Here is a 26,542-nt window from a genome sequence, read left to right as displayed (position 1 = left end):
TCAAGGGATATATAGCTCATTGTAGACCACGGCTGAGTTCTGTCTGCACCAAGCACAGTAAATAAAAACACGAATAAATAAATAAGAAAACCTGGAAAAACTGTGAGAGTAAAGCTCTTTTTAGAAAATGAAAAACTACTATAACTTCAGTTTCCCAAGAAAATACAGAACGAGACGCTTGTTTTCTCCCTGTGACCTGTCCGTCTGGCTTGCAGTTGACCATGCCCTTGGCCCTCTAACCCGTGTCCCTGAGAAGGTTAGCAGCCCACCTCACGTGGAGGCTGAGCTCAGGCTTCTTCTTCATTAATAGTATTGTCATTTCATCTTTCTCTTTTTGCTTTTTACTTTTTGTAGTCAGAATTTTTGGTTTATCCCAATGAACCAGTTAGTGGAGTGAAACATAATTATTGCAAAAGAAGACTTGTGGCTGTACAGGATAGTTCCAGCTCCATGGTCGCTGGGTGTGTGACAGCACACACATCTGTCTTCCAGTTCACGTGAGGCAGGGAACACCTTCACTGAAGGGGACGTCCTCTTCAGCGTAATAGTTATGTTAATAGACGGACGACACTTTCCAGTGGGGTTCTTGGGTCCATGTTCCAGTTCCTGCCACTATTATTCACACACAGCCACATGCTGTCCACTCAGGTGAAGTTTCCAGAGAAGCTCCCCAAAATCTGTACCAGCCACAGCTCAGAGGAGCCTCAGCAGGACAGACCACTGTGAGAGACATTGGCTGGTGTTGTGTCTCCCTGTTTCTGAGCTCTGAATTACCTCTTGTAGATTTACGGGTGCATCTCAAACTGGGAGCCCCTAAACCCACAAGGTGCAGCTTTTCATATAAAAGACAGGTTGGATAAGAAACGTGAACGATCAAATACAAGTCTTTAAAGAAAAAACACCTTGTATGTTAAACTCATGGAAAATGGCCCATAGAAATCCTGTGTGGTTGCCTCCTGAGAGTACCCCAGGGATGCGGCAGTATTTTATCAATTTATTATGCCTTAAAAAAGGCGAGTAGTATTCATTTAATGTAAGACCTCGGAGTAAGTGGAATTTAGGAGCCAGCAGAAAAAGGGAGCACATAGAAGCTGTGGAGGTTACAGTTTTCAGTGCTTCATAGAATTGCATTCTTTCACCTGGACACAGTACCATCAGGCAAAAGAAATGCATTCTGGAAAAGGAGATAAATGTGTAGGTTTTAACTCCATCATCAAACCCATTTTTGTTTTTTAAAGTTCTTAATGGTGCATTTTCCTCCAGTCTCTGTTTGGAAAAGTCTGCCTTCCTTCATGGAAGCTCAGGAACATCCCAGCAGGTCTCTGAGCACACACCAGGCTTTGCAGGATACTGTGTCCTCAAATGTCTTGAACACTTCATTGGTTTTATGAAATATTCACAGTTTAACAGCACAGAAAGCCAATGCCGCACATCAGGCTTCCTAAGAGCTTCTGTTCGCAATATCCGGATGGAGATGACAATATTTAGAAAGTGCACGGGGATCTGGAACAGGATGGTGCATACAGGTAAACCCAGCACCCTGTCCGAGGTCTCCACAAAGGTTCCCATGTGACAGCTCAGAGCTGCTTCACGTGTCTGTGAGGCTTCTAAGGACTGGACTTTGCTGGGATGGCAGGAGAACAGTGCACATCCACTGACCTACCGTGGTGTAGTCACATGCAGTCCAGGCCTCAGCAGCCCTGTGCCTGCTCATTTCCTTCATTGCTTTAACATTTAGAAATACTGCACGTGTGAAAAGCTGCAGAGAAACAGAAAACCGCACCCGAGTGCAGTCCCGTCTGCACTCCCGGCCGGAGAGGTGCAGCACCAGGCCTGCTCCCATTTCCTGTCTCGGTTGCTCGTTCTGCATCTCCTGGAGAGGATGTCAGGCTGCTGCTCAGCTGAGCACAAAGCAGCCGGGCAGGGTGGAGACAGAGAGGAGACTGGTGACTCCTGCTGTGACTCTGACATCTCAGTGCTGAACCTGTGTGAGTGAGGCCAGTGTGCGCCCCAGAGCTTCACCAAAGCAAGCGGGGAGATGACAGTTTGCAGAAGACCTTATCTTCCTTGCAGCTCGTGCTGGGCTTAAGTTCTCGGGGCGGGCGGGCGGGGGGCGGGATTGAGTGGATTTGCAAACAAATCCAGGGGCTGAGAGCAGGGTAAACAAAGTCAGCCCCACTGACACCTCCCTGGGGGGCAGCTCTGAGTGGATTGAACTTTGGCCGCAGGTCACGGCCTGGCCGGAAGAGCACTGCTGCCTGGCCCGCGAGCTGCTGCCCTGGGACCTGCTGCCCACCAGGGCAGGGGGTTTTCGTCTGTCACTTGGCTTTTTCCTTCTGTCTTTACCGCTTTGCCCCTCCAGGGGCCATGAAAATGGTGGAGCAGGTAGGCATGAGCATTTAGAGATTATTTTCTTCCAGGACTGCAATTTCCGTGTGTCAGTTTAAACAGTACAGGTGCAGGCACATTCCTTCTGTAGCCAACAAATCTCAAGCTGCTAGGTTAGAAACTTCCCAAGGTTACCATTATATGTGGCTGATGATTGAAGCCGGCAAGGGAGAAATATGTGAAAATGGACATTTACTGTCACCGTTATGTATCTGAATATTTAAAAGAATGTACATAATTTTGGAATGAAACCGTGCCATGTAAAGTTATTAAAGGAATGTCCTTGGACAAAAATTGTTAACATGTGTTTATTTATGTAGCAAAATAATTGCAGCTCCTCTTACTTTGCTCTCTGATGGGGTAAGGCACTAAATCAGAGGTAGCCCCTAGCATCACATTCATTAGGCCTGAGAAGTTTATGTATATTGAATCAATACTATTTTTAGTAGTCACTGCTCACCCTCTCAAAATATATAAATACAAGGAAGTAAAATTTAAGAAATACTATACATATGTAAAAATCATTCACAAAGTTACATTTTTTGAACAAGGACTGCTTCATACAACTGGAGATCTAAAAAGTAATGTGACTAAAATCTATATCACTTTAAAAGATATAAATCAAGGGTCATGAAAAAGATGAAGAAAGAACTTACTTTGCATTTTAAAATTAATTTAAAAATCTATTACTCCAGTAATTTCATATTTTCTTGCTGGAACCCTACTGTACTGAAAGAGAATTCACTATTACCTTAGAAGAAAGCATCAGTATTTCTGTCCATTCCCTATGACATCTAGACTTATATTTAGAACATGATCTGAGGAATGGGCATTTAAAATAAGTAATACCAAGGCAAGCCTGTCTTTGCATCTGCAGACACCTGAAATTCCCCACTAGCTGCAATGCTGCTTGAACAATGGTAGTCAGAGAAGAGCCAGATACAAACCATAAATATCTGAGGAATCCTAGGCGTGCTCATTGCTACAGGGGCGTTAGACAGGATGTGCTGCGTGGTTTTCAAAATCAAAGTGCAGTTTCGCATCTAACCTGCCCGGTGTTAAAGCCTTCCTTGTTCTCACCTCAGTTTACATTTGCAAGTTTCCTTCTCTGTTCTTCACTTACACTGAATTTGTCCTGGCTCTTGCCAGGGTTCTGGGTAGTCCCACCACTGTCCTTTCCTGCCCAGCACCTGGGCTGGTTCCTGAACTGGCCACTGACTGTGTCCAGTGATCTACCTGTCTGTGCTAGACACGGAGTTAAACCCAGCCCTTCAGGGCTGGCTTCCCTCACTCTCCTCTAGAGAGAAATTTCAGAAGAAATTCATTCTCCTTGGTTTTCTGTACCTTTCTAAAGACTTCTACCCACTTTATCTTGTAGTGGTGGTTATTTGTTAAGCGTCCAACTGTATTTACTGAGCCGATAGACAGGGTATTAGTGACATGTCTCAGTAAGTGTGGGATCCAGGCAATAAAGAGGCATGAGAAGAGACTGAACCTAAGAAAACCAACTGAGAGCTGTCACACGTTTTGTTATCACCTTAACCAGGAACCCTGACTGTATCTGTGACCAAATCCTGCTGCCAGAAAAGCCTTCTGTTGGTTCTGATTGTAAATGTTCACGTGTGTGTAGTTAGCCCTCAGCAATCATGAGTTAGGAGACACACATTTTCTACGTGCGCGTTCATAATGACTTGGAGTCAGTGAAAGCAGCGAGACAGTGCAGTTTATAAGGCATGATATTTAGTTCATTAAGTGCACATTGTTAGTTCATATATGACACATTTTACTAAATATTGGTGCTTCTAAATTGAACCTTTACTGCTCTTTTAGCTCCCTGTTTGCTATCAGAAGTACTCACGGGTTGTGAGTCCCCATGCTAGCTCATGCCCTGGCTTTGCTCTGATCTCCTCTCAGTTTAGAGACAGAGCCGTCTCCGGAGACAGGGCCCTTGGTGGGGCCCTGCTGGGCTCCCTGTGGTATTATTGGTGACAGGCTGCCGTTGGCAGAACTTCCCCTTCACGGCTGTTGTCCCTTTGCAGAATGACGTGGGAGGACAGCGCAGCCTGATAAACAAGTGGACCACCTTCCTGAAGGCCCGGCTGGTCTGCTCCATTCCTGGGAGCGACGGGGCAGACACCCATTTTGATGAGCTGCGTGAGTCACCTGTTCCTTCTTCCCAAGATGACTTAGTCCTGCAGAGTGTATTTCCTGTTAGCCCCCAGTCCTGACTCTGCATAGCCCAGAGCAGCTTGAGAGAGTGGTTCTCACCGAATCCACACACACAGAGCACACGGGTGGACCCTCGATGAAGTAGCTCCTCTTTCTGAGGTCCCAGTCAGCCAAGGAGATGAAATTTCAGCAATGGGCAGGAAGCAGTGAGCAGAGACTCAGCACCCTGCACCCTCTGGGGGCTTTGCTGAATGGGCTAGGCCTTCAGCAGTGGGAGGAGCTGGGCCGGGTCCAGGAGGCCCTGGCTGGAGAGCCTGGACCTGGAACTCTGAGCTCCAACTGTGTCTTCTTAGACGTTTCCCTACTTCACTGAAGCTGCTGAGAAGAGGTAAAGTCTTTGGGTGCAGTTTCCCCTCACTGCTTCACTGCTCCAACAGCCAACTCGGAAGGAATCTCTTTATGGCACATACAGTTATTGCCACTAGCTCTGTCTTCCCAAACTTGCCCACTCACATCTTAAATAATTGTGTACATTACCCGTGTAGCCTAGTCTGTGCAGAGTTTGACAAGGTGCACCATTACAGAGCAACGTGGTGTTACACAGAAGGGTAACATTGCCTTTGTTTGGTTTCTGTTTTATATGGAATCACATACTCCTAAAGGTATACAGGTGTAGAGAGTATCAATTGGATTAACTCATTTATAAATGATTGATTAGGAGAGGTTAAATGTCCAACTTAGTGTCACATAACAAGGAAACTTTTACCCTAATTCCTAAGGCGCAGTATAGTGTCTCTATATATTTAATTGGATATACAGCACTGTTTAGAGCTTCAGATATATTGTGTTATATTAAAAAGCAGATATGTAATACTGAAAAATAAACTACAACTTTTTTTCATTAATAGAAGATATTTATTTACTCCCTACAAGAGATGAAAGAAATCCTGTAGTATATGGAGTCTTTACCACATCCAGGTATGTTTAACAAAATACTTGGAATATTTTAAAGGTTTTTGTTTTGAGGTTATTTTGCAGTACTGGGGGTTGAAGCCCGGGCCTCTTATGTGCTGGGCAAATGCTCTACCATGACCTATAGCTCAAACACATCTAAAGACCTTTGTGTGCATGTATGTCAATGCAATGATATTTTCTCATCTCTTTCTTTGTACACTTTTTTTTCATTTCATCAGTTCAGTTAGTGTTTCTTATAAATCTTTTTATAAGGTCCGGGGATTTAGCTCAGTGGTTCTGCTGCCTGCCTCGCAAGCGCAAGGACCAGAGTTCAGTCCCCGATACCAAAAAAACAAAAACAAAAACAAAAAAACACCAAAACCCATAAATCTTTTAATGTCCGCATGGAAGTTCCCCTGGTTATTCTTGCACCGTTGCAGCACCTCAGCGTTGCTTACCACAGTTCCACTGGCAGGTCTCCAGGGCTCTCCTGTGCCGCATCCTTCACTGCTGTACATGCCCTGCAATGCCACTCCCTGCACTCGCGGACGAGAGCGTCTCCTAGGTCCATCCCGGCTGCCAAAGCATATCCAGTGTGCCTGCTCATGCTACAGCCGCCCGAGCTGCGTGGGCGTGGAGAGGGGCCTGCAGAAATCCCTGAACGATGACTGAGTTCACCATCAAGGCTGTAATGAAATGCCAGATGGGATGCGCTTGACTTCTAACATCTCCTGGGAGAAGGGAGTGTGGCCACCTTGTTGGTCCTGTGCCTGGCCACGTTAGAGGAAGCCGGCTTTCATGGCCACCCCGAGGAAGCAGCCAGTTCATGTTAACAGTGGGGTCGGAACAGAGTCCTCCTCCTTTCGACCGCTGTGTCCCTGTCTTTGTGCTGCACAGTACCATCCTGTACACATGACTGAGCCTGTGACAGGGTTAGACGCTTTACTAACATCTGCGAAGCTTTCTCCAGAAGCTGTGGTCGCAGCTACCTCACTTGACTTCATTCAGTACACTCCAGGCCACTGTGCACAGAGTGTGCCTCTCCTCCTGCACACGGTACTGCGTGTTCTTGGAGTTTTGCTCCATGTGTTCCTGAGCTCTGCTCTGGGTCTTCATCAACGTGTGCACATTAGAATCGGATGGCGGTGTAAGCATGGGAGAAAGGCTTTGCTGTATCCTTCAGAATAAACCCTTCAACTAATTTGTAGGCAAATTATAGTTTAATTTCTTTTCTGTGTCATGATCCTCATTTAGTTCACAACACCTTCTGCATAAACTGAAATTCTCCACTCATTCAGAATAGATCAGAAAACGAAAGAGTGTTTGATTAATTGCAGACAGGATGTGGATATTTCAGTGTGAAATAGGGAAATGCACGGAGAAGCTGCTGTTTGGAACTGGGCTCTGCTGATTTCCACAGGGACAGTGGAAGGGGCAGGGGAGTGAGCAGGGCCCCGACCGGGGCTTCCTATCTTCCTGGCCCCAGTCCACACCCTTTGAAGTCACTGTGTGTGTTCCCCGAAGGAGACAGGCATAGGTGCCGGGGAAACCAGCCTGAGATAGTGCCTCTCTCCTGTCAAGTTTCTGCCCACCCAGAGTGTGAAGTACAAGTCAGCTCTTTGTTCTTTGTTTGCTTTGTTGTTTGATTTTAAGGCTGCCCTGAAGACTGAGGTAAGGCTGGTGTGCATGTCACGTCGTGTGTTGAGTGAGAAGACATAATGAGCCCGCAGTAGGGCGATGCCGTAGGCAGCATGAGCAGATAGGTGACTCTTAGGGAACGTCACACCCTTCCCAGCAGCTGGTTTTTCTGGCTGCCTGTGTTCTGTTCCCTCCTGATGGTCCCCATTAAGTCACCCCAAGAGTATGAACAGCTGAGCTGCTCAAGCTAGAGCAGCGTGCACTTGTCTGGGTCACCTGGAGAGGTAAATCTCTGAGCTCATAAGGGGTGATCTCACCATCAGGAACAGAATGATTGGAAGGCTTACGTTCAAAGAAAACGTCTTTTAATTTCCACAGATAAAGCCAGAAGCTGTTAGCTGAGTGCTAACTGTTCTGGTCATCAGCTTCCCCGAAGCCCTGGTTCCCCATCCTGTGACCCTGCCCCCATAGTCTGCACTTAGGAACAGAGAGGTCACTGGGATGCAGACTTAGTGAAGAAGGGTTATTTCCACACTTTTAAGAGTCAGCCTAGTAAAAATCATATGAACGCACTATTTAACAGCTGAACTCTATGTCACTCATTAAAAGGGAGAAACACAAGGCGGTGGCTATTCCTGTACGTAAATGATTGCTGCTTTACAGTGGCTCCAGTCACTCACACTCCAGGCTCTTTATAAGGCATCATTCAGGTAAAATGAAAGACTCTATGGGTGAATAGAACCCCGTGCTCCGTGTTCCTCTCTGCCTCCAGTTTGTTGGGGAGCCTTCTGCTCTGTCTGTCCCCCACCGTCCGTGTGGCCGTCTGCCTCTGCCCGTACCCGGCAGCCCACGCAGGTGTCCCTCAGGGTCCCGGGCTTCCGCCCATGCTGTGTTCATCCTCACTGGCCAGGTTGATTGGCTGCATCTCGCGGAGGACGAGGCGCGTTTATTTCTCCATGGCGCCCCCTAGGCAGAATGCACCTGGTGCATCCCAGCCCCTGGGCAGTCTGTGCTGAGAGAGCGCCAGGGGCACGACCAGGTCCTGTGCTTCCTTCCAGCTCCGTGTTCAGAGGCTCGGCCGTGTGCGTGTACAGCATGGCAGATGTCAGGGCCGCCTTCAACGGGCCCTACGCCCACAAGGAGAGCGCGGACCACCGCTGGGTGCAGTACGACGGGCGCATCCCGTACCCCCGGCCCGGCACGGTACGTACCCAGCCAGTCCTCTGAGTCCCTTGTTCGATTTCTGACTGTGACTGTAAACTAGTCTTTCCCATAGCAGCCTGTGCTGTTGATTTTTAGACAACTGTTGTTGTTTACAGGGATGTAAGAGCATTTCCAGCCTCCACTTGAATTTAAAATTTTCCTTTGAATAAGATCTTGAAGGACGAGGGAAACTGTGGATGGTATGTGTTGATACAGAGGCCCCAGTGTGTCTGTAGATTCAGAAAAATGATTTCTTATCATCTAACCCATGTTGACTTGATTCTACCAAATTGTGTTAAACATACTTGTCTGCTGCTGAACACTCAAAATTGCTATAACCACATTTGGGAATGTCTAAAACAATGTGTAGATGTGTAAGCTCTCTACTCCCTTCCTTCTTTAGTTATTTTAGAATGATATTTATTTTTTGTTTGCTCACAATGCTATTTTTCTGATTCCTCATGATCTGAGGTGAAAATCCGGTACACAGATATCACTCATGCTTTTCCTAATGAACTTTACTATCTTAAATAACTCAGCATTCATAAAATCATCAAAATTACCCTTTACAGTATATCAAGTGACTACACTTGTAAAATTTGAGAATACAAGAACTGAGATGGCTGATAGAGACTACATAACTCACTCTTATTTTACACAGGAGGAATCTGATGCCCAGAATAATTAAATAATTTTCTCCATATCATTTTGCCAAAAATAGCAGAAGTGAAGGAATGTTGGTTGGTGTTTTCTGGCTGATCGCCTCTCCCTGCTCTCTGATGTCCACCTACTCTCTGGTCACCTGATACAGTGATGAATGTCCTTCCTCACATTGACTGTGTTTGTTTTTATCACATCTCTTGCCATTCTGTCTTATCTGCACTTTCTGAAAGCACCAAAAGTTGTGATTCATCTAATTTCTATTTCCTCCATTTCAGAAATTTTAGTAAAAAAAATTGAACATTCCAATGATCCAGTAAATACTCACTTATGAGTTATCTCGCTACATTCTTAAAATCTCACTGTGCATCATTATCCCAATTTTATGCAAAAGAAAAAGAGCACTAAGGTTACATGTGTGCTCATGGCCTCATAACCTGTGACCTGATTAAGACACTAAGTTTAGATCTATCACAGACTCTGTTGTTTCACCTTCATTAATTCAAATGGGCAAACAGGACCCTGCAGGGGACCCAGGGACGGAGCTCTCCTCTCCACTGGGAATGAATAATGGGCTCTGCAGGCTCTCTCCACACTCGATTTCATGGCAGTTCCTGGGACACCCCTTACTTTAACAGAGGGATGCTGAGTGAGTTGCTTTCCATGTAACAGTTGCAGATTTTACTGACAGCTATTTTACTCTTATGTAAAAAAACTTAAGTGCATCATTTAGAAAAACACTTTTGCTTTTACCTTCTCAGTATCCATATTGCTCTTAAGATTGAATCCCAAGTTACTCTGCCGGTTGGAAGCTGTCCTGGTGTTGTCTCTCAAAAAATTCTACAGGCACAGGAGCTGCCCTGCCTACACTCGTGTCTTGGTTTTAACAGAACGCTGTACTTCAGTGACCAAACGTCAAACCCAATCCCCTTGCTCACCGCATTACTCAACAATTTAAAAAGCCTGCAAGTCTGCAGGGTGCGTTTACAGAATTCCTTCACTTCAAGTGATTCTCCTGCCCTCTGCTGTCCAGATAGGCTCTCCAAGCAGTTCCTAGTTTGCCCGGTGGCTTTTGCAGCCACTGCTGACTCAGAGCGTTTGGAAGTAAGGAGCGCCACATGAAAGGAGCAGACAGAGCCCACCCATCCCAGGGCCTGGCATGGCCACCTGGGCCCCATCAGAACTCAGCCCGAGCACCCAGACTGGGGAGACTGGCAGAGGCATGCTTCACTTCTGACATGTGATTACGAGAAATAATTGAGTTCAGTTTTAATACATAAAATAGTGTTATTCTGTACTAACGTAATTTTTGACTTTGGCATAGATGTAGCATGATGGTCAGCGCTACCCATCGCTGAGCTTTGGCTTTTAAACCGTTACCAAAAAAGTAAGAAAAGTACTTGTTGTTTTTGAAATTCAAATACTTATGAAACATACATTTTACTACTGTTGAGCCATCTTGTCACAGTTTTTATTTCTGCAATGTCTAATTTTGTTAAAATAATAATTCACTTTAAAATTCTGTTTCCTTCTAAGTGGCTACTGCTTTTACTGTTATTTATTTTATGTAGTTTGACTTTCAAGAACTAAAAGACGTGATCACCCCAGCAGTTGCCCACTTTTTGGGAGCGAAAGGAAGTGGTTTAGGTGCCATTATTAATTCATAGCTTTATTTTACTATGGGTCCTGGTAAAGGACAAACACATTGCAATTCTCATTAACCATCTTATTAAACGTCGGTATAACCCATTACCCATCCTTTCTTCACATATAGATGTTTTTAAATTTTTGAATTTTTTTTAAATGTTTACAGTTCATGTGTTTATAATTATCGTAGGGTGCATATAGATATCTTCAAGGTGGTACAGATAGAACATGCACTGTGGGGAATTTCATGGCTTAGAAGTTTGAGAGGGAAGCAGGTGTCCAGGAGCAGTGTCGAGTGGAGGAAGACTCGGACAGTGTGCCGAGTGCAAATCTCACCATGGTGCACCTTGTCCCAACCCCAGACCCACAGAACCGTGCCTGTTTTCAGCTCTGTCTAAATCTCTGTTCTTCTTTTTTCCCTTGAGTGTAAGGACTATGGTTGGATTTCTTTTGTCTAATCCTTTTTTTTATGTTGGAGAAAGAGACCACATAAAATATCAAAAACCACTAAGCTGACCACCTTTTTCCTGTCTCTTGTCCTTCTATATTAATTTCTGAATATAAAGTGTCCTTCTAGTGAGAAAAAAAGAGGACATAAATAAAAAAATGTCCTTTAAAACTTGATCGACAAAACTTAAGAATATCTGTAAAACTTGATTAAAAGAAACATTGAAATGGTCTGTAAAACTTTTTACATCTGAAATATTCCCTGAATAAACTTCCTCTCTACCTGTATTTTTGCAGTTCAGATCGTTATACAATTGAAAGTTTTAAAAAAGTCATATTTATATATTAACTACCTCAACTTTAATTTAATTTTCAATTTAATAGCCCACAGCGAAAACTATGTTAAACAATATTTCAGCCTCCACTAAATGTAAATGACGTATTGTCTCTGTCTCTAAAACATTTCGAATCTTCTCACCAAGAAGCCCCACCTGCTACAATTCCACATCTGTGTTTTTCTCTAGAAAAACATCAAAGTGCAGACCTATCTCTGTCTTCCTGTTGTAGTCAGGCTCTTCCGTCCTTTTCTGCTATGAGATAAACCCGCTGGACTCAGGATGTGAGAGCAGATACAGCTAGCAGTTCTTATTTCCCACCAACTTGGATGCTTCCTAACACTGAAAAGACATTGCGCACCACCAGGTTCTTGTGATTCCAGGTCCCCTGAAAAATCCATCTTGTGAGAACTATGACCCTGGACCAGCCTAGGTCCTGCATCACCAGCTCTGTGAGGAAGATGTTTCTACTTGAACACATGGGGCATCCCTGAGAATTACCTGGGCTTAGCTCATGAATCGTCTGCACAAATCCAAATCCTGATTGGATCAGCACATACAATTTCTTTGACCAGAATTATGATGATTGTTGAGAAATCCCAACTTTTACCATGGTTTTTATTCAAAAATCTAGGCTTTGGGGTGAAAATAGAACCCATGAATTCATCTTCTTCAGGCACCCTGTTTCGTCCTAGATTCTAGGTTCCATCTGGCTATGTGCTTTGAGCACTGATGTATTCCCATCTCCACTTCTTTCAGTAAAGAGCTGGGGCCTCTCAGAATTTGATGTTCTTATTAAATTAAAGAATATCTAAAAGTGTGCAGATTGATTATAAACTATGTTGCCCCTTTTACGTTAGAGTATTTTTTACAAGGCAGATGACTGATTTCTGAATGTGGGTAAAACTGGCCAAAGAAAAATACATACTTCAAAAGCAGTATGAAAAATTTCCTCCTGATTTTTAGAGTGCTAGACTCTAACAGTCTCAACAAAGGGAAAGAAAAATGTAGAGAATCCCTCCCAGTGTCCGAGGCTTGCCTCTCCTTCCTACACGTGCAGGACATGGCTGTCGCTGTGTCATTGCTCATGAATGCTGTGCTATTGTCATTGCTTATTGTGTTTTCTTTTCAGGAAGCTTTTCTGATGAATTCAAAATGTGCAGAAAGCTTTGCAGACTTTCATTTTATGCCTCACCAGTTCCACATCTCTTTCCCAGTGAAGCCTGCTTTGTTTTCTCTTTTGTTGGTAACAGCCTTAGTTTGCCACTGGTGTCTACGTTGCTGAAGAGATCTGCAGTCCTTTCCTAGAATGGAGGAGCAGAGTCAGAACTGGGCTCTGAGCCACTGGGCTCCCAGTTCTGACCCTGCCTCTGCCGCTGTGGGACATGCAGGACACAGCCTCTCCTGGGCTGTCCCTGCAGCCAGGCCCCACCATGATGTTTCTCCCCAGTGCTGACTGGAATTACCTTTCCCAGCCAGCAGTGTGTGCCTGTGTGCACGTGTGTGTGATAGAGCCAATGTTTGCTTTGCAAATTAGGTTCTCCAAATCCTGGTGACTTACTATATTCAGTAGTGTTTTGCTTTTTCTGGGAGAGAAATTCTTGTAAAGGAAGAGAAATCTGAAAAGCAGAGAGCGGGTGATCCACCTCTGGATTTTCTAGGACGTTCAGGGTTCAGGTGATGAGGCGGCCGTCTGCATTTGCACTCTGCATAATAAGAAGGAATCAGACTTCCTTTACACACCACTCCTAAGATGCTCCAGGGCTTTTTATCAGCTTGGAACCAAGCCGGGATGTCCTTCCTTGCCACACTCTTAGGCCCGGGGATTGGTTTGAAAGGAAGCTGCCACCTGCAGAGGAGACTGCAGCCCAGAGAAAACCTCTCACAGCTGTCCGGGGCCTGGCCAAGGGCAGAGTTCTCCTCGGACAAAATCGGCCTCTATTCTCTTATCCGTGGCCTCCCCCGCCTCTCCTGCGGGCCTTGCACAAACATGCTCTGTGCCAAGCGCAACACAGTCACACCTACCCGGTGGCCACCTGCCCACCGCAGAGACCACGCTGACCGGGGCCTGGCCGCCTGGCTGCCAGGCGCTGTCTTTCATGTCTGGGTCTCAGAGGCGCGGATGGCTCAGCACTGTACTGCTGTCTTAAAGTACAGCTAATGGCTTTCCTTTCCTTCTGGTTTTCCTTCTCCCCCCAGACTTTAAATTGTCTTGCTGATTTCCAAACCCATGTGAAGGGGGACTGAGTCGCCACATTATTGGGGCAGCAGCAGCAGCGGCTGCTAGGAGACCAGGCCTGTGGGTGACAGCGGGAAGTTAGCAGGACCCAGACACGGAAAAGCACAGTAGGTTCTCACTCCTGGGACACTAGCTGCAGAAGGGAGATCTTCTAGGAGTTTCTAAGGAAACTAAGTAACTGGCTGTGATTTTTGCTTCAGATGTAACATGTCCCCAGGCTGTGTGTTTCCTTCATGGAATCTCCCTGTGATCTTATCTCAGCATGCTGCCTGTGCGGCCTCCCAAGTTACTCTGAGATCTGCATGCCTCTCAGCCACTTGGTGTCAAGGCAAAAACCCCACTGGAGTGAGACACAAAGATAGCGATGCCAGGCTGGCACTGTCCTGCGCAGACTCGGAGCTGCTCTCCCCCGCCCCCCATTACCGGGGTGCCAGTGTGGGCTGTGGACCCCACCCACGCACCGAGTAGTGGTCAAGGCCAGCATCTTCTCCGGATGGCAGCCAGGAGGAAAACCCCATCAGAGCAAACCTATTTCCAGAGATCGTTTTGTAACAGTCAATAGAAACCAGGTTTTCTTTCTCTTCATCTTAGATTTTATTACACTTTGTCAGAAGCAAGCAATAAGGAAAATCGGTAGATTTGTTTCTCTGCTAAAGGTTCACCTCATCATGCAGTGGGACTTTCTTACGTTAAACTTTCTAATTATTTAACAATTTGAGATGAGAATCATGGCTTGAATGTCATATTTTTTCCAGGAATTTTGGCTACCACATTGCTACAGCTGCAAAGTCAAAAGAGATTTCTCCTCAAGTTGGAAGCCTGCTTCAAAAATGTACTGCAAGCACAGTCTTGCCCTGCCTTTGATTTTCCTGATAGACCAGCTGGATTGAGGGATTGAGCCACAGGCGTGAAAAGCTGCAGGCCCACTGTGAATGCCTGAGAGCCTGTAATTGCAGGGAGCTTTGTATTGTTGGAGCTCCTTGTCCATTTGAGTCTCGGGTTAGTCTGTTTAGGACAGGCCTTCTTCCATTATCAAATGGGCAACTTCCTCCTAGCAAGAGCAAAGTGCAGAAACAATGACATGACGGATGCTCAGATTTTGATCCTCAAAACAATGTCCACTTAGACACTAAGTCAGTACCAAATGGCTAATGAGGACACTTCTCTCTCCTCGCCGCAGGCCGAGGTGAATGAATAGACATCAAGGGAGGATCCGTTTCTTCCTGCCAGGCATGGAAGAGTCTCGTGAAAGACAGGCGCTGTCCAGTGAATCACAGAGAGTCACTGGCAGGTTTTTGGTAGAGTTTTGATGTGTAGGACTCATAATAAGCCACTCTGATTTTATTGGTGTAAAAGCTCAGGTCAGAGGCATATGTGGTGACTACCTCCTGAGCATTCAGCAGAACAGCTGGGTGAGAGGTCTGATGTGTTCTTGGAGCGTTGGTGGGAGTCTGGGTGCCTAGAACACACAGCTCAGTGCTCCAACTCCTCTAAAAGCTCAGAGAGGAAAAACTCTTTCACACAGAATTCCTCTACCATCACCCATTCTGTTCCTTGTATCTGCACCTGTTAACTTATGTCTTCCGTCCTGGATTCGTTAGTCCACTAAGGACTCAGATGTGACAATGATATTTTACCGTGTGGAGAACTTCCACACAATATTTCATGTTTTTTAGTTACTTCTAATTTATTTACTTATTTTTATTAGCACGTGTTTGCAGTACCAAGTGACTAGATTCATTGTGGGAAGTTCGTACATGTACATAACACATCTTAATTAAGTGTAAAGAATCTAAGTTACAATATTTGAAACAAATTAGATTGAGCATGTGAGAGAGTATATATTTTCTGGAAAAATAGGCAAAATGGTAAAGTGGTTTGTGTGTTTTCAGATAAAAGCACACTATATTTGTACTAATTTGTACTTTTTATTTTACCACCAGGGGGCAGGTTATGCTAAGTATTTATTAGGGTCTTCACAGATCCCATGGGAGGAATGGCTCCACTGCTCACGGTAAACTTCAGACCAGCTTTATACAACTAGATAATCACAACTGCAAGCTAATGAAGCTCTGCTGACATTATTTTGTGACCTGTTGATTTGTTCTTTTTAATTTTCAATAATCATGGTTTCACTTGAACTGAAATCTTGGATTTACTCAAAAGAAATTGAAAGTGAGTGGTTTCCGATATATTCTCACATTTGTCAGTCAGCTTCTTCACAGTTGTTCCAACTTAATTTCAAGAGTGTTCATTAGAAACAACAATTGTTGGGCCGGGGATTTAGCTCAGTGGTTTCGCTGCCTGCTGCGCAAGTGCAAGGACCCGAGTTCGATCTCCGGTACCAAAAAAAAAAAGAAACGATTGTTATATGGAATTAATCTTCATAGGAAATGACTTGACCATGGGAACTTTGAAAAGTCCAAACATTAGATGTAATTTAGAGCGTTTTTAGGGAGACAGCCAGATTTAAGCACACTGGGGAAGCGCTGCGTGCATTCCCAGGCAGCGACTCCGTGCGTGGCCTCTGTCCTCCTGGCGGCGTCATCCAGTGGCCCGGGTGGACAGCAACGCCCTTCTCCCTGCACGTCTCTCCTCAGTGTCCCAGCAGAACCTATGACCCACTGATCAAGTCCACCAGAGACTTCCCCGACGATGTGGTCAGCTTCATCCGCAGACACCCGCTGATGTACAAGGCCGTGTACCCAGCCGCAGGGGCACCGAGCTTCAAGCGGATCAACGTGGACTACAGGCTCACACAGATCGTGGTGGACCACGTGGTGGCTGAGGACGGGCAGTACGACGTCATGTTCCTAGGGACAGGTGAGCGCTGGCTGGGCCACCGCTAGGTCGCAGGAACAGGGCCCCATGTGCTGCAGAAACAAGAGCTTCCAAATGATTTACTGGAGAAGCAGCATGGGTAGTTATCAGCTGGTACCTCGTGAATAGTTTTTAAATTGTGCAGTGCATGTCTGTAGTTGATAATCATAAATGTCCTGTTTGAAATTTCAAAACATATTTGTATCTCCTGGCTGCAATGGGCCTATCATCAACTAGGTGCTCAGTCCCTGCTCACTGGACAACTGTGGAGTGCAGTTGAGTGAGTTCTGTATGCTCAGACTTGGACTTGACCTGTCTCTACGCGCCTCTCTTCACCCGAATTGAGAGGCACTGATGTGGCTAACTTAGGATAGCATTTCTGAGCACTTAGGATTACTTTGCAGTGACCTCTAAGTAGAAACTTCTTGAAGATTTTTTCCTGTTCTTGAATTTTGTGGAGTAAAGTGAATTTTATTGTTTCTCTCGATTGGAGCTCATTTTATTTCTTTTTGGTCTAGCAACTTAGTAATTAATTATGAAATGACTAACATATTTTTCTGAAAGGGACGTGTTATTTACTTGAACATCTCAAACATCAGAAAACGTATAATCTAACAATACTTCTCTGAATTCTAGCAGACCACGTCTTAGGAGAGCATAAGCATGCCCCCAGACGATGCCGTGTCTTCCAGTGGGAGCAGAAATCAGTGCACCTTTAATGGACAGACTTTTCTGTCAGGACAGGCTTTTAAGAGTGGAAGACCCTTGCAGGGTTAATTCAGGTTGAAATGTCCCTGGGCTTTGCAGAAGACAGGCTCCTTAGGGCGCTGTGTGTGTGCTGAGCTCAGACGTCCTCAGGCACCAGCCCAGCTGGCTGGGAGGCTTGGCAACTCCGAGAGCCACACATGGAAGGGCCCCCAGGACTGGGGACGCCGGACGCAGGGTCAAGAGTGGAATCAGCGGTCATGCAGACCCTCGCCTGTGTGACACTTAATGTGTCACTCAGCCCTCACTCTTGGTCTTCAGTGGTACACGTCCCAAAGTCATTCAGCCACTAGGTGGTACTAGGTAACTTTTACTGAGAAAATCACAGCAGTGTTAAGATAGTGAATCTTGACATTTAGGAAGTGTCTATTTAATACCTTTCAGATCCCAGAATCATTGAAAAATAATTAAACAATCCAAGTTACTTTGTACATTTAGGAAAAATACTATCTATGTTCCAGTAATGAAAGCCCAGGGCTCAGAATTAAAGGTATCTGTCTCATACAAATTAATTATAAAATGGGATTTATTCTTTTCTTTTTCTAGTATTTGTTTATCTTTTGTATTAGTGTGCCACCTTGTGGAACTACAATACAAAATGATGTATTTAAGACATCCTTTCTAAACACTGATTTTAGTTTTACACTATTGATATTGTATTGTCTATTAAGTAGAACGGAAACAATTTTAAACAAAATCTTAGCTCCTGGTCCATGAACACTGATTCTAAAGGTAGAATGCATTTGAGGCGCTACAGTTCCCCTAGATTGCCTCAATCATTTCTTATCCATTTGTTAACATTATTAAAAGAATATATATCTTATATTTCGTGATGAATTGGTTATAAGAAACACTGAGAAAATGTCTCACACATAGAGATAAGTACATAGAGTGACAGTTATTTTAATACATTTTAACTTTTTAAATCAAGATCTTGAAATTTTGTTTCATCTCTGCTGTAATTTCAAACAATACTTAAATTAGGCTTAGCAATATATTCTGTCTATGTCTCTTTCAACATTCTCCTTATGCATATCTGTTCTACTAGCTAAAAGCCGCAACGTTTCAGAAAGGGAAAATCATATACACTAACTAAACTTTATTTCTTGTATGTTTTATTTAATCTGATTTCTTGAAAAGCGTTTAAAGGGAAATGAAAGAAACAACTGGAAGGTTTCTAGGAATATGCTTACCACTGGACATTGAAGCAGAGAGGGCAGGATCATGGGTGATGTGTTTTTTCAGACATCGGAACTGTGCTCAAAGTGGTCAGCATTTCCAAGGAGAAGTGGAGCATGGAGGAAGTCGTGCTGGAGGAGCTGCAGGTCTTCAAGGTAAGAGGAGGCAGAGGAGAGAGCAAGATCGCATCCTTACATCATCGCTTTTCCGCTAAAAAATTAGCTTCCTTGTTTTCCTTTTCCCTAAGCATCAGAAAAATTTTATAAGCAAGTAAGACCAGAACTCAGCTCCCTCCACAGAGTGGGTGCTATGGTAGCTCCTGGGCCGTGTCCCATTCCGCATCCCCCACACAGCAGTCAGACAGATGGCCGCAGTCTTGAGAGCCTGAGGCCTCCCTCACTGTCCAGACACTTTCCTGCTTGGTAAATCCCCCTTGCAATTTTCCCCCATTGAATTGGAGAAAACTGGAAGAGCATAGATATCATGTGTCCCTGCTTTTCTGTAAGGAAATTCAACAAAAAGCAGATTGCCGGATCGCATGGCTTTCGTGTGGGAGATTCTTCATATATGTCATTCCTCTCACCTTCTGAGAGAGTTAGAAAAACTGGAAGAGGCCTGCAAGTTTCAGTAATGTCTTTGACTTTTAACAATAAATTTAAATCGTGACATTCCTTATAAAGCCTCAATGAAACTTAATTTAAAATTACTTCCTGATAAAAACATTAGAAATAAAATTCTACTTCTTAGAAAAGCCTTTAAAAACATGCTATGCTGTTTCATAACGTCTAGTTGAAGCAGATTCTTGATAACTGTTTCCACGTAAACATCTCCTCCCTACAGGGGAGCAGAGCCCTCCACACACGAGGGACCCCACACCCAGCAGGAGGGGCCCCAGGTCCTGTTTCCACTGGGGCTATGGAAGTGGTCAGGGAGTTCGCAAGAACAAGGCCTGCAAGCCTCCACCCAAACAAAAGCTGGGTGGCTCCTAAGGGAAGGGCCAGAGTCAGATGTCAGGGTGAGCCCAGAGGGTGTACGAAGCCCTCTGAGCAAGCCCTGCTCCGCGGTGACTAACAGCAGTCAGGAGGGGCTGCTCGCCGAGTACTGGCCATACTCTGTCCGCTTCTCTTTTTAAATTACTTTTTATAAAATAGCTCTATTGACATATACTCCATGAACAAAAATCCCACATGCAATTAATTTACATGATTTGATGAGTTTGTCTGTAGTTAAAAATTCAGCACAAAAATTGCTGGATGGAACTTTCTCACTTACTAACTCTCTCTTACAAATTTGCATTGACATCTACTACTGTTGGTTGATTAGTAAATACAGGCTGAGGGCAGGTGAATAAATAGATGCATGAAAGATAGATGGGATAATTTTTATAAAACACCCTGCTCAGCCACTGTGTCCTCTCTTGCACGGTGGCTGCCCTCACGCTGCAGGGTCCACTCTGTTCCTACATTTGCTGGGTCCAAACTCATTCTGCAGAGCTTGTTTCTTTTCACACCTTTAATAAAACGGCTGTCATTTTTTAAATCCTGTTCTTTTTCACTTAACAGCCTGTATGTTCACATTTCTGGCTTTACCTTGCATGTATAGAACCATGTTGTCTACATACAAAATTGGCCTTAGCTCCGGTCTTGAAAAGGTCTGCCCTGCATCCTGAGATGTTCCACAGAGGACCTGACACCCATGAGAAGCAGGGTAACTATGCAGGGCGAGTCGCTGGTCTACGTAGGAGCAGAAAGAGGCAATACGTAATTATGGAGATGTTCTTGGCAACACTAGTTTGAATTATATGGAAGCAGTTAAGAAAAGCAGATTTTGAAGAAAGGGAAAATTTGTGAGTAACTGGGAACAGTTTTCAATGCAAAGCGTTTCTTCTTACATTTAGGTACTTTTCTTTAATCAGATACTTTAAAATGACTATTTTCATCATTTCTATTATGGTAGAATCACTACACATTGCAGGAAAATTGCAAACACTAAGATCCATTTTTCTTTGTCCATATTCTTTAGTATAAGACAGAAAAACAGAGTGCTTAGAATAAAAGACTGTGAACAATTATCTTTACTGATGTCTCTTCCCTTTTCAGCACTCACGGAGCATCTTGGCCATGGAGCTGTCTCTGAAGCAGGTACTTTCTCCTATCTGTGTAAGAATTAACCACAAGAGTAACAAGCTGCTTTGAACAAACTTCATCTGAAGAATCCATTGAGATTGGAAATTAAATTGTAAATAGTGTAGAAAGTTAAAGCTTTTTTATTTCTCTTATTAATTAGAAACCATTGCTTCAGCCTTGCCTCAGTAGAATGGGGAGTTTGTCAATTGAGCAATGTTTTCTTCTCTTCCTTGTTGGTAAAAGTTGAGCTTAGTTTTCTGGCTTCATCAGGGTGTCTTTCTGTCAAGGTCATAAGAAATACATACAAAATAGTAGTCTTAACCACTTAAAATTTTTCACTAGGGAGTGTGGTCAACCTTCCTCATACCACTCAGTATCTAACTCTGAGAATCAGTGTCCTTAGTAGCGAAGTAGAGAAACCTCCCATGTATAATGTGAGTTTAAACAGGATGTAGCAGGGCAGTGTTTGAAAGAGAGAAATACATTATAAGTACAAAGAGGATGGAAGCTCACTGATTACTGGATAATGTGATTTCACAGTCCCTGGGTATGATACTCCAAATCCCAACTGATTTAAGAGATTGATCCTTGCATTACCATTTCTGAAGATTTAAGAAAATCATATGATAATGCATGTTCAACATCAAGGCATTGCTAAAATTTCCTAATCTACTCTGCCTAGAATAGCAGAACCATGATTAGGGAAAGATCTAAATAGGATTCTTCTTCAGATCTTTTCACTAATTTGTTCATTATCCAACATACATTTCTTGAAAACCTATGCTGTGCTTGTAGGGTTCAGAAAATGAGCCAATGGCATAGCATTAACCGCCACATGCTGGGGTAGAGGCTCAAGTCGTGAGGCATGCTCACAATGCAGAATAAAGACTGCAATATGAACGCGAGAGACAGGAGGAAGAAGGTAGCCTGAAAATGAGTCACCAGGAGTGGTGAAGAGAGCCCGAGAGGACAGCGAGACTGGGCGGTGAAGGACGTTGTCGGCGCTGGGCCTGGGTGCAGGGGCGCGAGCTTGCAGAGTCGTGGAGGAGGAGAGGCCATCTCCTGCTCTGGCTGTGTCCCACACGGCTGATGCCAGGGCCGAGGGACGTTCGAGAGAGAAGAGGTCAGAAATGAACCTGCACGCTAGGCCAGCGCGAGCTAGGCCCACGCTGACGTGTCCTCCTGAGACATCTGACGGTCTGTCTCCAGAACAGTGCAAAGCATTACGGGTAAAGGTTTTGCAGGGAGCTGTCAGCCGCAGCTTTTCCCTTTAGGAGGAAGGAAATACATTGCGGCAGCTTGGAGGATGGGTGGGGTCCCGCGGCAGAGGCGGGGGCTGAGGGAGCAGAGGACATTGGGACACTTGGAGCCGTCCAGGAGACAGGAGCCCAGCGGTGGGAAGGGGAAGCCCTTGGAGATGGCCGTGTGACCAAGTGGAAACAGGGTGGCGCCCGGCCGAGCGTGAGGGCAGCTCAGGGGGCTCAGGTTCTGCCTCGGGCCCTGGTGAGGAGCACGCACGGGAAAGCGCTGCTCATGGTCTTGTTTGGAGGACACCTCTGGGTCCTGCACCGTTGAAAGTGTAGAAGGAACGAGAATAGAAAAGGAGGAGATCCCACATACAGCTCAAAGAAAGAAATCACAAAGGAGACAAATGTCCGAGGCAGAACTAAGAGAATGGGAAAAAGAGGAGAGTTTTAAGAAAAGTAGTCTCACCCATCTCAAAGGCTGTAGAGAATTTACATAGAACAGAAACGGTGTTCATTGCGTTTAGGAACCAGGCAAGGCTTAGTGGGCAGTGAAAGCAGAGGTAGATTTCCGCCTGTAACTTCCGCTGGAAGCTGTTTCAGAGGTGCGTCCCCTGCAGGGAACCCTGGCCAGCTGGCCAGGGTTCTGTGAAGGCAGAGTGTGGTTCTGCGCCCCGGCACTGCGGCAGGCAGACCCCGAGGGAGGACATGCGGAGGAGTGCGCCATCTCGGGCCGATTTTCAGGATGTGTCTCCGCTTGCTGTGCCTTCGGCACCCCGGGACGGACCCCGCGTCCCTCCAGCCTGCTCAGCACTCTCCTCACAGGGACCCCAGATGCTCCCTGGAGCACTTAGGACCCACGTTCCTTCAGGGGTCAGGACTCCGTAGCAAATGCGGTGGTTAGTTAAGAACAGAAGAAAGTTTCCCATTCTCTCCGCAGTCACCTCACATAGGGGCTGTGGCAGGGGAGGGGCAGTCATTCACCGGCGGCGTCCCACGTGTACTTCCTGCGGTGGAGAAAGGGCTGGCGTCTCCCTTCTCAGTGTGGTAGCGGGTTAGGGTTAGGACCTCCCTGGATCACCGGGAAGCTCCCTCAGCTGTAGGGAGCAATGCCCATTTCAGGGTCAACATCTTCACCCCTGGCAGTCTGGGCCGGAAAGGAAAGGAGGGGTGACCCCCGTTATGTCCCTGTACAAGTGTGTGACACTGGGGAGACAGACCTAGAGCGGCCACATGGAATCCCAGGACAGGAAGTCCTAAGCCCAGACTGAGCGACGCTTCCCATGCGTTTGTTCTGCCTGCTTTCCAGCAACAGCTGTACGTTGGTTCCCGAGACGGGTTGGTTCAGCTCTCCCTGCACAGATGCGACACCTACGGGAAAGCGTGTGCGGACTGCTGCCTGGCCAGAGACCCTTACTGTGCCTGGGACGGACACGCCTGCTCTCGGTACGCGCCCACCTCCAAGAGGTAAGAGCCTGGCCCTGTGGAAGCCGCCTTTCCGTGAGCCGCATACGTCCGGCCTGGCCTCCTCTAAACGGGGGTCCACGGAGACCGGTCCGTGGGAGTGGAGCAATGTGACCCCTCCAGTGCCGCTTCATAGCTGCACCTAAAACTAAAGTTTGAAGGAGGGTAGAGTAGATGTTCTGAAATTCAGAAATGTGGAACTTTGAAAACTCTGATAAATTGTTTATGGCATTTTCTTTCATTTACATCTCTCACCATTAAAAGTTTGTTTTTCTTCATTACTTTTCTTTTTTACATTCCTTCCCTCTTGTTTCTAAATATGCACGTATTTCTACTTACTGTTTTGTAAATTATTTATAAATATATGTATTCCTAAAAGTGCAGATTATGTATTCCAATGTCTTGGTAGAATTTTAGTTTTACTCTAATACATCAATTTCTTTCAATCAGATGCATTTCAGTAAACTGCTCCCCTGCCCTTTGTAGATCATTATTTTATGTGGTCTGGAAATAATGCTATTTTGAGCCAAGCATTCTCATCTAGGGATTTATTCTACACACACTTGTGTGAAACACCACAAGGTTATAAGATATGCATCTCAACACTATTTTAATACCAAATAATTGAGAAGCAATGCCAGCTAAACATATAATAATTATTTTAGATGTAGATTATAGTAACATTATTTTTTAAAGTGTATTTTCTTCAAGGTAGAATGTCAGAAAATTGTGGATTTTTTTCCTTTAGGTCCTTTTTTAAGCAAATTAAGAGGTGAGCGTGTGTTGGCCCCAGTGCATGAGTACTTTTTCCTTTGGAAACTGTACTGATTTGTGAGATTCCACATCCTAGGAGTCACAGAATGGATGTGCAGAGCACAGCAGGTATTGCTTAACCTTGGGACACATTCTCCATTCGCTCACATCTCTGAACTAAATGTAAATGTTGTATTCAGTTATTGGGAATGAACAATAAAAATGCACTAAAACTTTTTCACGGTGTTCTGTAAAGCTCAGGCTAGTCATGCTGAGGCTTTAGGGGCTGCTTGAATGCTCAGTAGCTGGCAGTAACCCTTCAGCTTGATGAATCCACCCCGTTCCTTAAGAAGCCAAAACATTCTTGACCTTGTGTGCCATGTGCACTGTAACTTTTCCTCTTTTCCCAAGACTGTGTCTCGGGTTTGCAGACACAACGCCTGGACATTCCAGACCTGACATCAGGTCCACGGGAGAATGAAGATGCACACGGAGCCGTCTGTGACAGCCTGTCAGCGGGTGGGCTGGCCCCCAGGAGCCCTGGGGAGGAGAAAGCTTGTGCCTAGTGCTGCTGTACTGGTCTGGGCAGATGGAGGGAGTGGAGAGAGAGTGCTGGCCCGTGAGGCTGTGCTCCTGCAGACAGGCACGGGTGGCCCATGTGCGTGTGTGTGCGTGTGTGTGTGCATGTGCAGGAGGGCGCTACAGGTCACATAGGCCTGTGCATTTCTACACGTGGCAAGAAAGGAGCGGTTATGTTCACCACAAAGAAATGACTAGTGTTTGGAGGGGCGCTGTGCTTAACCTGACTTGCATGTTACACAAGGGGCACACGTGTGGAAAAATCACTGGGTCCTCCATTAATATGTGCAGTGTTTGTATTTTTATGTTCTTGTGCAACCATTAAAAATAAATGTATTTTAATGTAAAAATATAGCCAAAGCAAATGAAAATATACTTTAAGAACATAAGCCATCCTTAGCTTACACATAGCGTAGGGGGTGTGTGTGTGTGTGTGTGTGTGTGTGTGTATGATACTTGCTCTTTTCTTTGAAGGAAAATATGTGACATAATGCAGAAACCATATTATTATCATCATCATTATTATTATTCCAGAAAAATGTGAGCTACACATCAGCACATATAAATACCATGTAGCCATTTGTGCCATATCAAACTTGGACTTCTTCAAACAATGTTAAATTCATTGCCTCAGCAATCTGTGTAACCATGAATCTATGCATGATATGGTGCTTCATACTTGTGAGCCCTTTCTTACCCCTATTAAAACTTTTTCAGTATTACTGCTTTTCCAGTGACTGACAGAAGAGAGTGGTCACCCTCATGTCATATGTGTCTCCTGGATTCTATTTATAGTCCACCTGTTCTGTTGAATAATTGGTCAAGTTAGAGAAAAAGAATGGTAGTTAAGTAAAATTCAGATACTCTTAATGTTAAATGAGTTTTTATTAGATTCTACTAGCAGAAGTATTGAAAATAATTTACATTGATTGGAATAATGACTTCCATTTAAGTAGAGCAAGACTACAAATATAATTCTGCATCTCTCACTGCTAATGTTAGACATAGCCTTCTTTATTTTTCTTTGGTTGAGGCTCTGGGATTGAACCCACGGCCTCATGCATGCTAGACAAGCACCCTACCCCCAAGCTACACACCATTTTGGACGTGCTTTTCTGTATTCCGGCCATCACACTCAAAGTTTAATCCTTTTGATCCCTTTCTGTAGGCGAGCGAGACGCCAAGATGTGAAGTATGGGGACCCGATTACCCAGTGCTGGGACATTGAGGACAGTAAGTATATGAGGTTTCTTATGCTTTCTTTCTCATCTCAAATGATAATCTCAGTCTTTATTTTATGTCTCCAAACATCTATTGTATAAGAATATCTCATTTCATGTAATGCTTATGTTCTGGAAAAGCAGCAGGAAATTTATAAGTCAACCCCTTTCTACATACCTAAGTGAATAATCCTTTGTTACATTATGATTGGTTTCACATGTCGTTTAAGATTCTTATGCTGTGGCTTTTGTTTCATTTTCACTGCCTTATCCTTGTAAAGCCTGAAAACTGCTTTAGAGATAAAGCAGGATACAGCCCAAAACATTCGGATGTGTAGAGTAAACTCAGAGACCTCCTAGAAAGGGCAATGGAACTCCGGTCCTGATTAGAAGGCAGCTAGGGACCATGCTCACTTAGGAATCCACGCCTCCACCCACGCAGTGAATAGAAGTGACCCACACACGCAGCTCTCCTGAGGGCTCTGTGTGACAGCCAGACTCTCCAAGGAGCCCGTCCTGGGAGTCGTCATAAAGCAGTTAGTGGCCTGAGAGCCAAGCAGAAGGGGTCACATCAGCAGAGGCAGCACCACTCTGCAGCACACAGCTCCCAGGAAGGGGGTCTTGAAGGAAGAACGGGAGTGAGAGGGAGGGAAGGCCGGGAAAAACCCGAAAATAGATGGAGCCGTAGTTGCTTTCCATTCTCAAACTGCAC

General features: G+C 45.0%; 1 protein-coding gene across 6 annotated transcripts in view; it reads left to right on the top strand.

The window, feature by feature from the left end:
* Sema3d (semaphorin 3D) overlaps positions 1 to 26,542 on the top strand; it is a 161,823-nt gene that overhangs the window by 119,348 nt on the left and 15,933 nt on the right. For all 6 annotated transcript variants that reach the window (XM_004839776.4, XM_013070355.3, XM_004839774.3 and 3 more), the window contains 8 exons: positions 4,428 to 4,542; positions 5,466 to 5,535; positions 8,208 to 8,352; positions 16,281 to 16,503; positions 18,511 to 18,599; positions 20,544 to 20,585; positions 23,124 to 23,281; positions 25,779 to 25,843. In XM_004839776.4, the coding sequence (XP_004839833.1) occupies positions 4,428 to 4,542; positions 5,466 to 5,535; positions 8,208 to 8,352; positions 16,281 to 16,503; positions 18,511 to 18,599; positions 20,544 to 20,585; positions 23,124 to 23,281; positions 25,779 to 25,843 (907 nt within the window). The remainder of the gene's footprint in view (positions 1 to 4,427; positions 4,543 to 5,465; positions 5,536 to 8,207; positions 8,353 to 16,280; positions 16,504 to 18,510; positions 18,600 to 20,543; positions 20,586 to 23,123; positions 23,282 to 25,778; positions 25,844 to 26,542) is intronic.

Source organism: Heterocephalus glaber, unplaced genomic scaffold (genome assembly GCF_053883595.1).
Source record: "Heterocephalus glaber isolate CG9 unplaced genomic scaffold, H.glaber_assembly_v1.0 deba00000678, whole genome shotgun sequence".
Taxonomy (NCBI): Eukaryota; Metazoa; Chordata; class Mammalia; order Rodentia; family Bathyergidae; genus Heterocephalus; species Heterocephalus glaber.
This window is presented reverse-complemented; position numbering and strand designations above follow the sequence as displayed.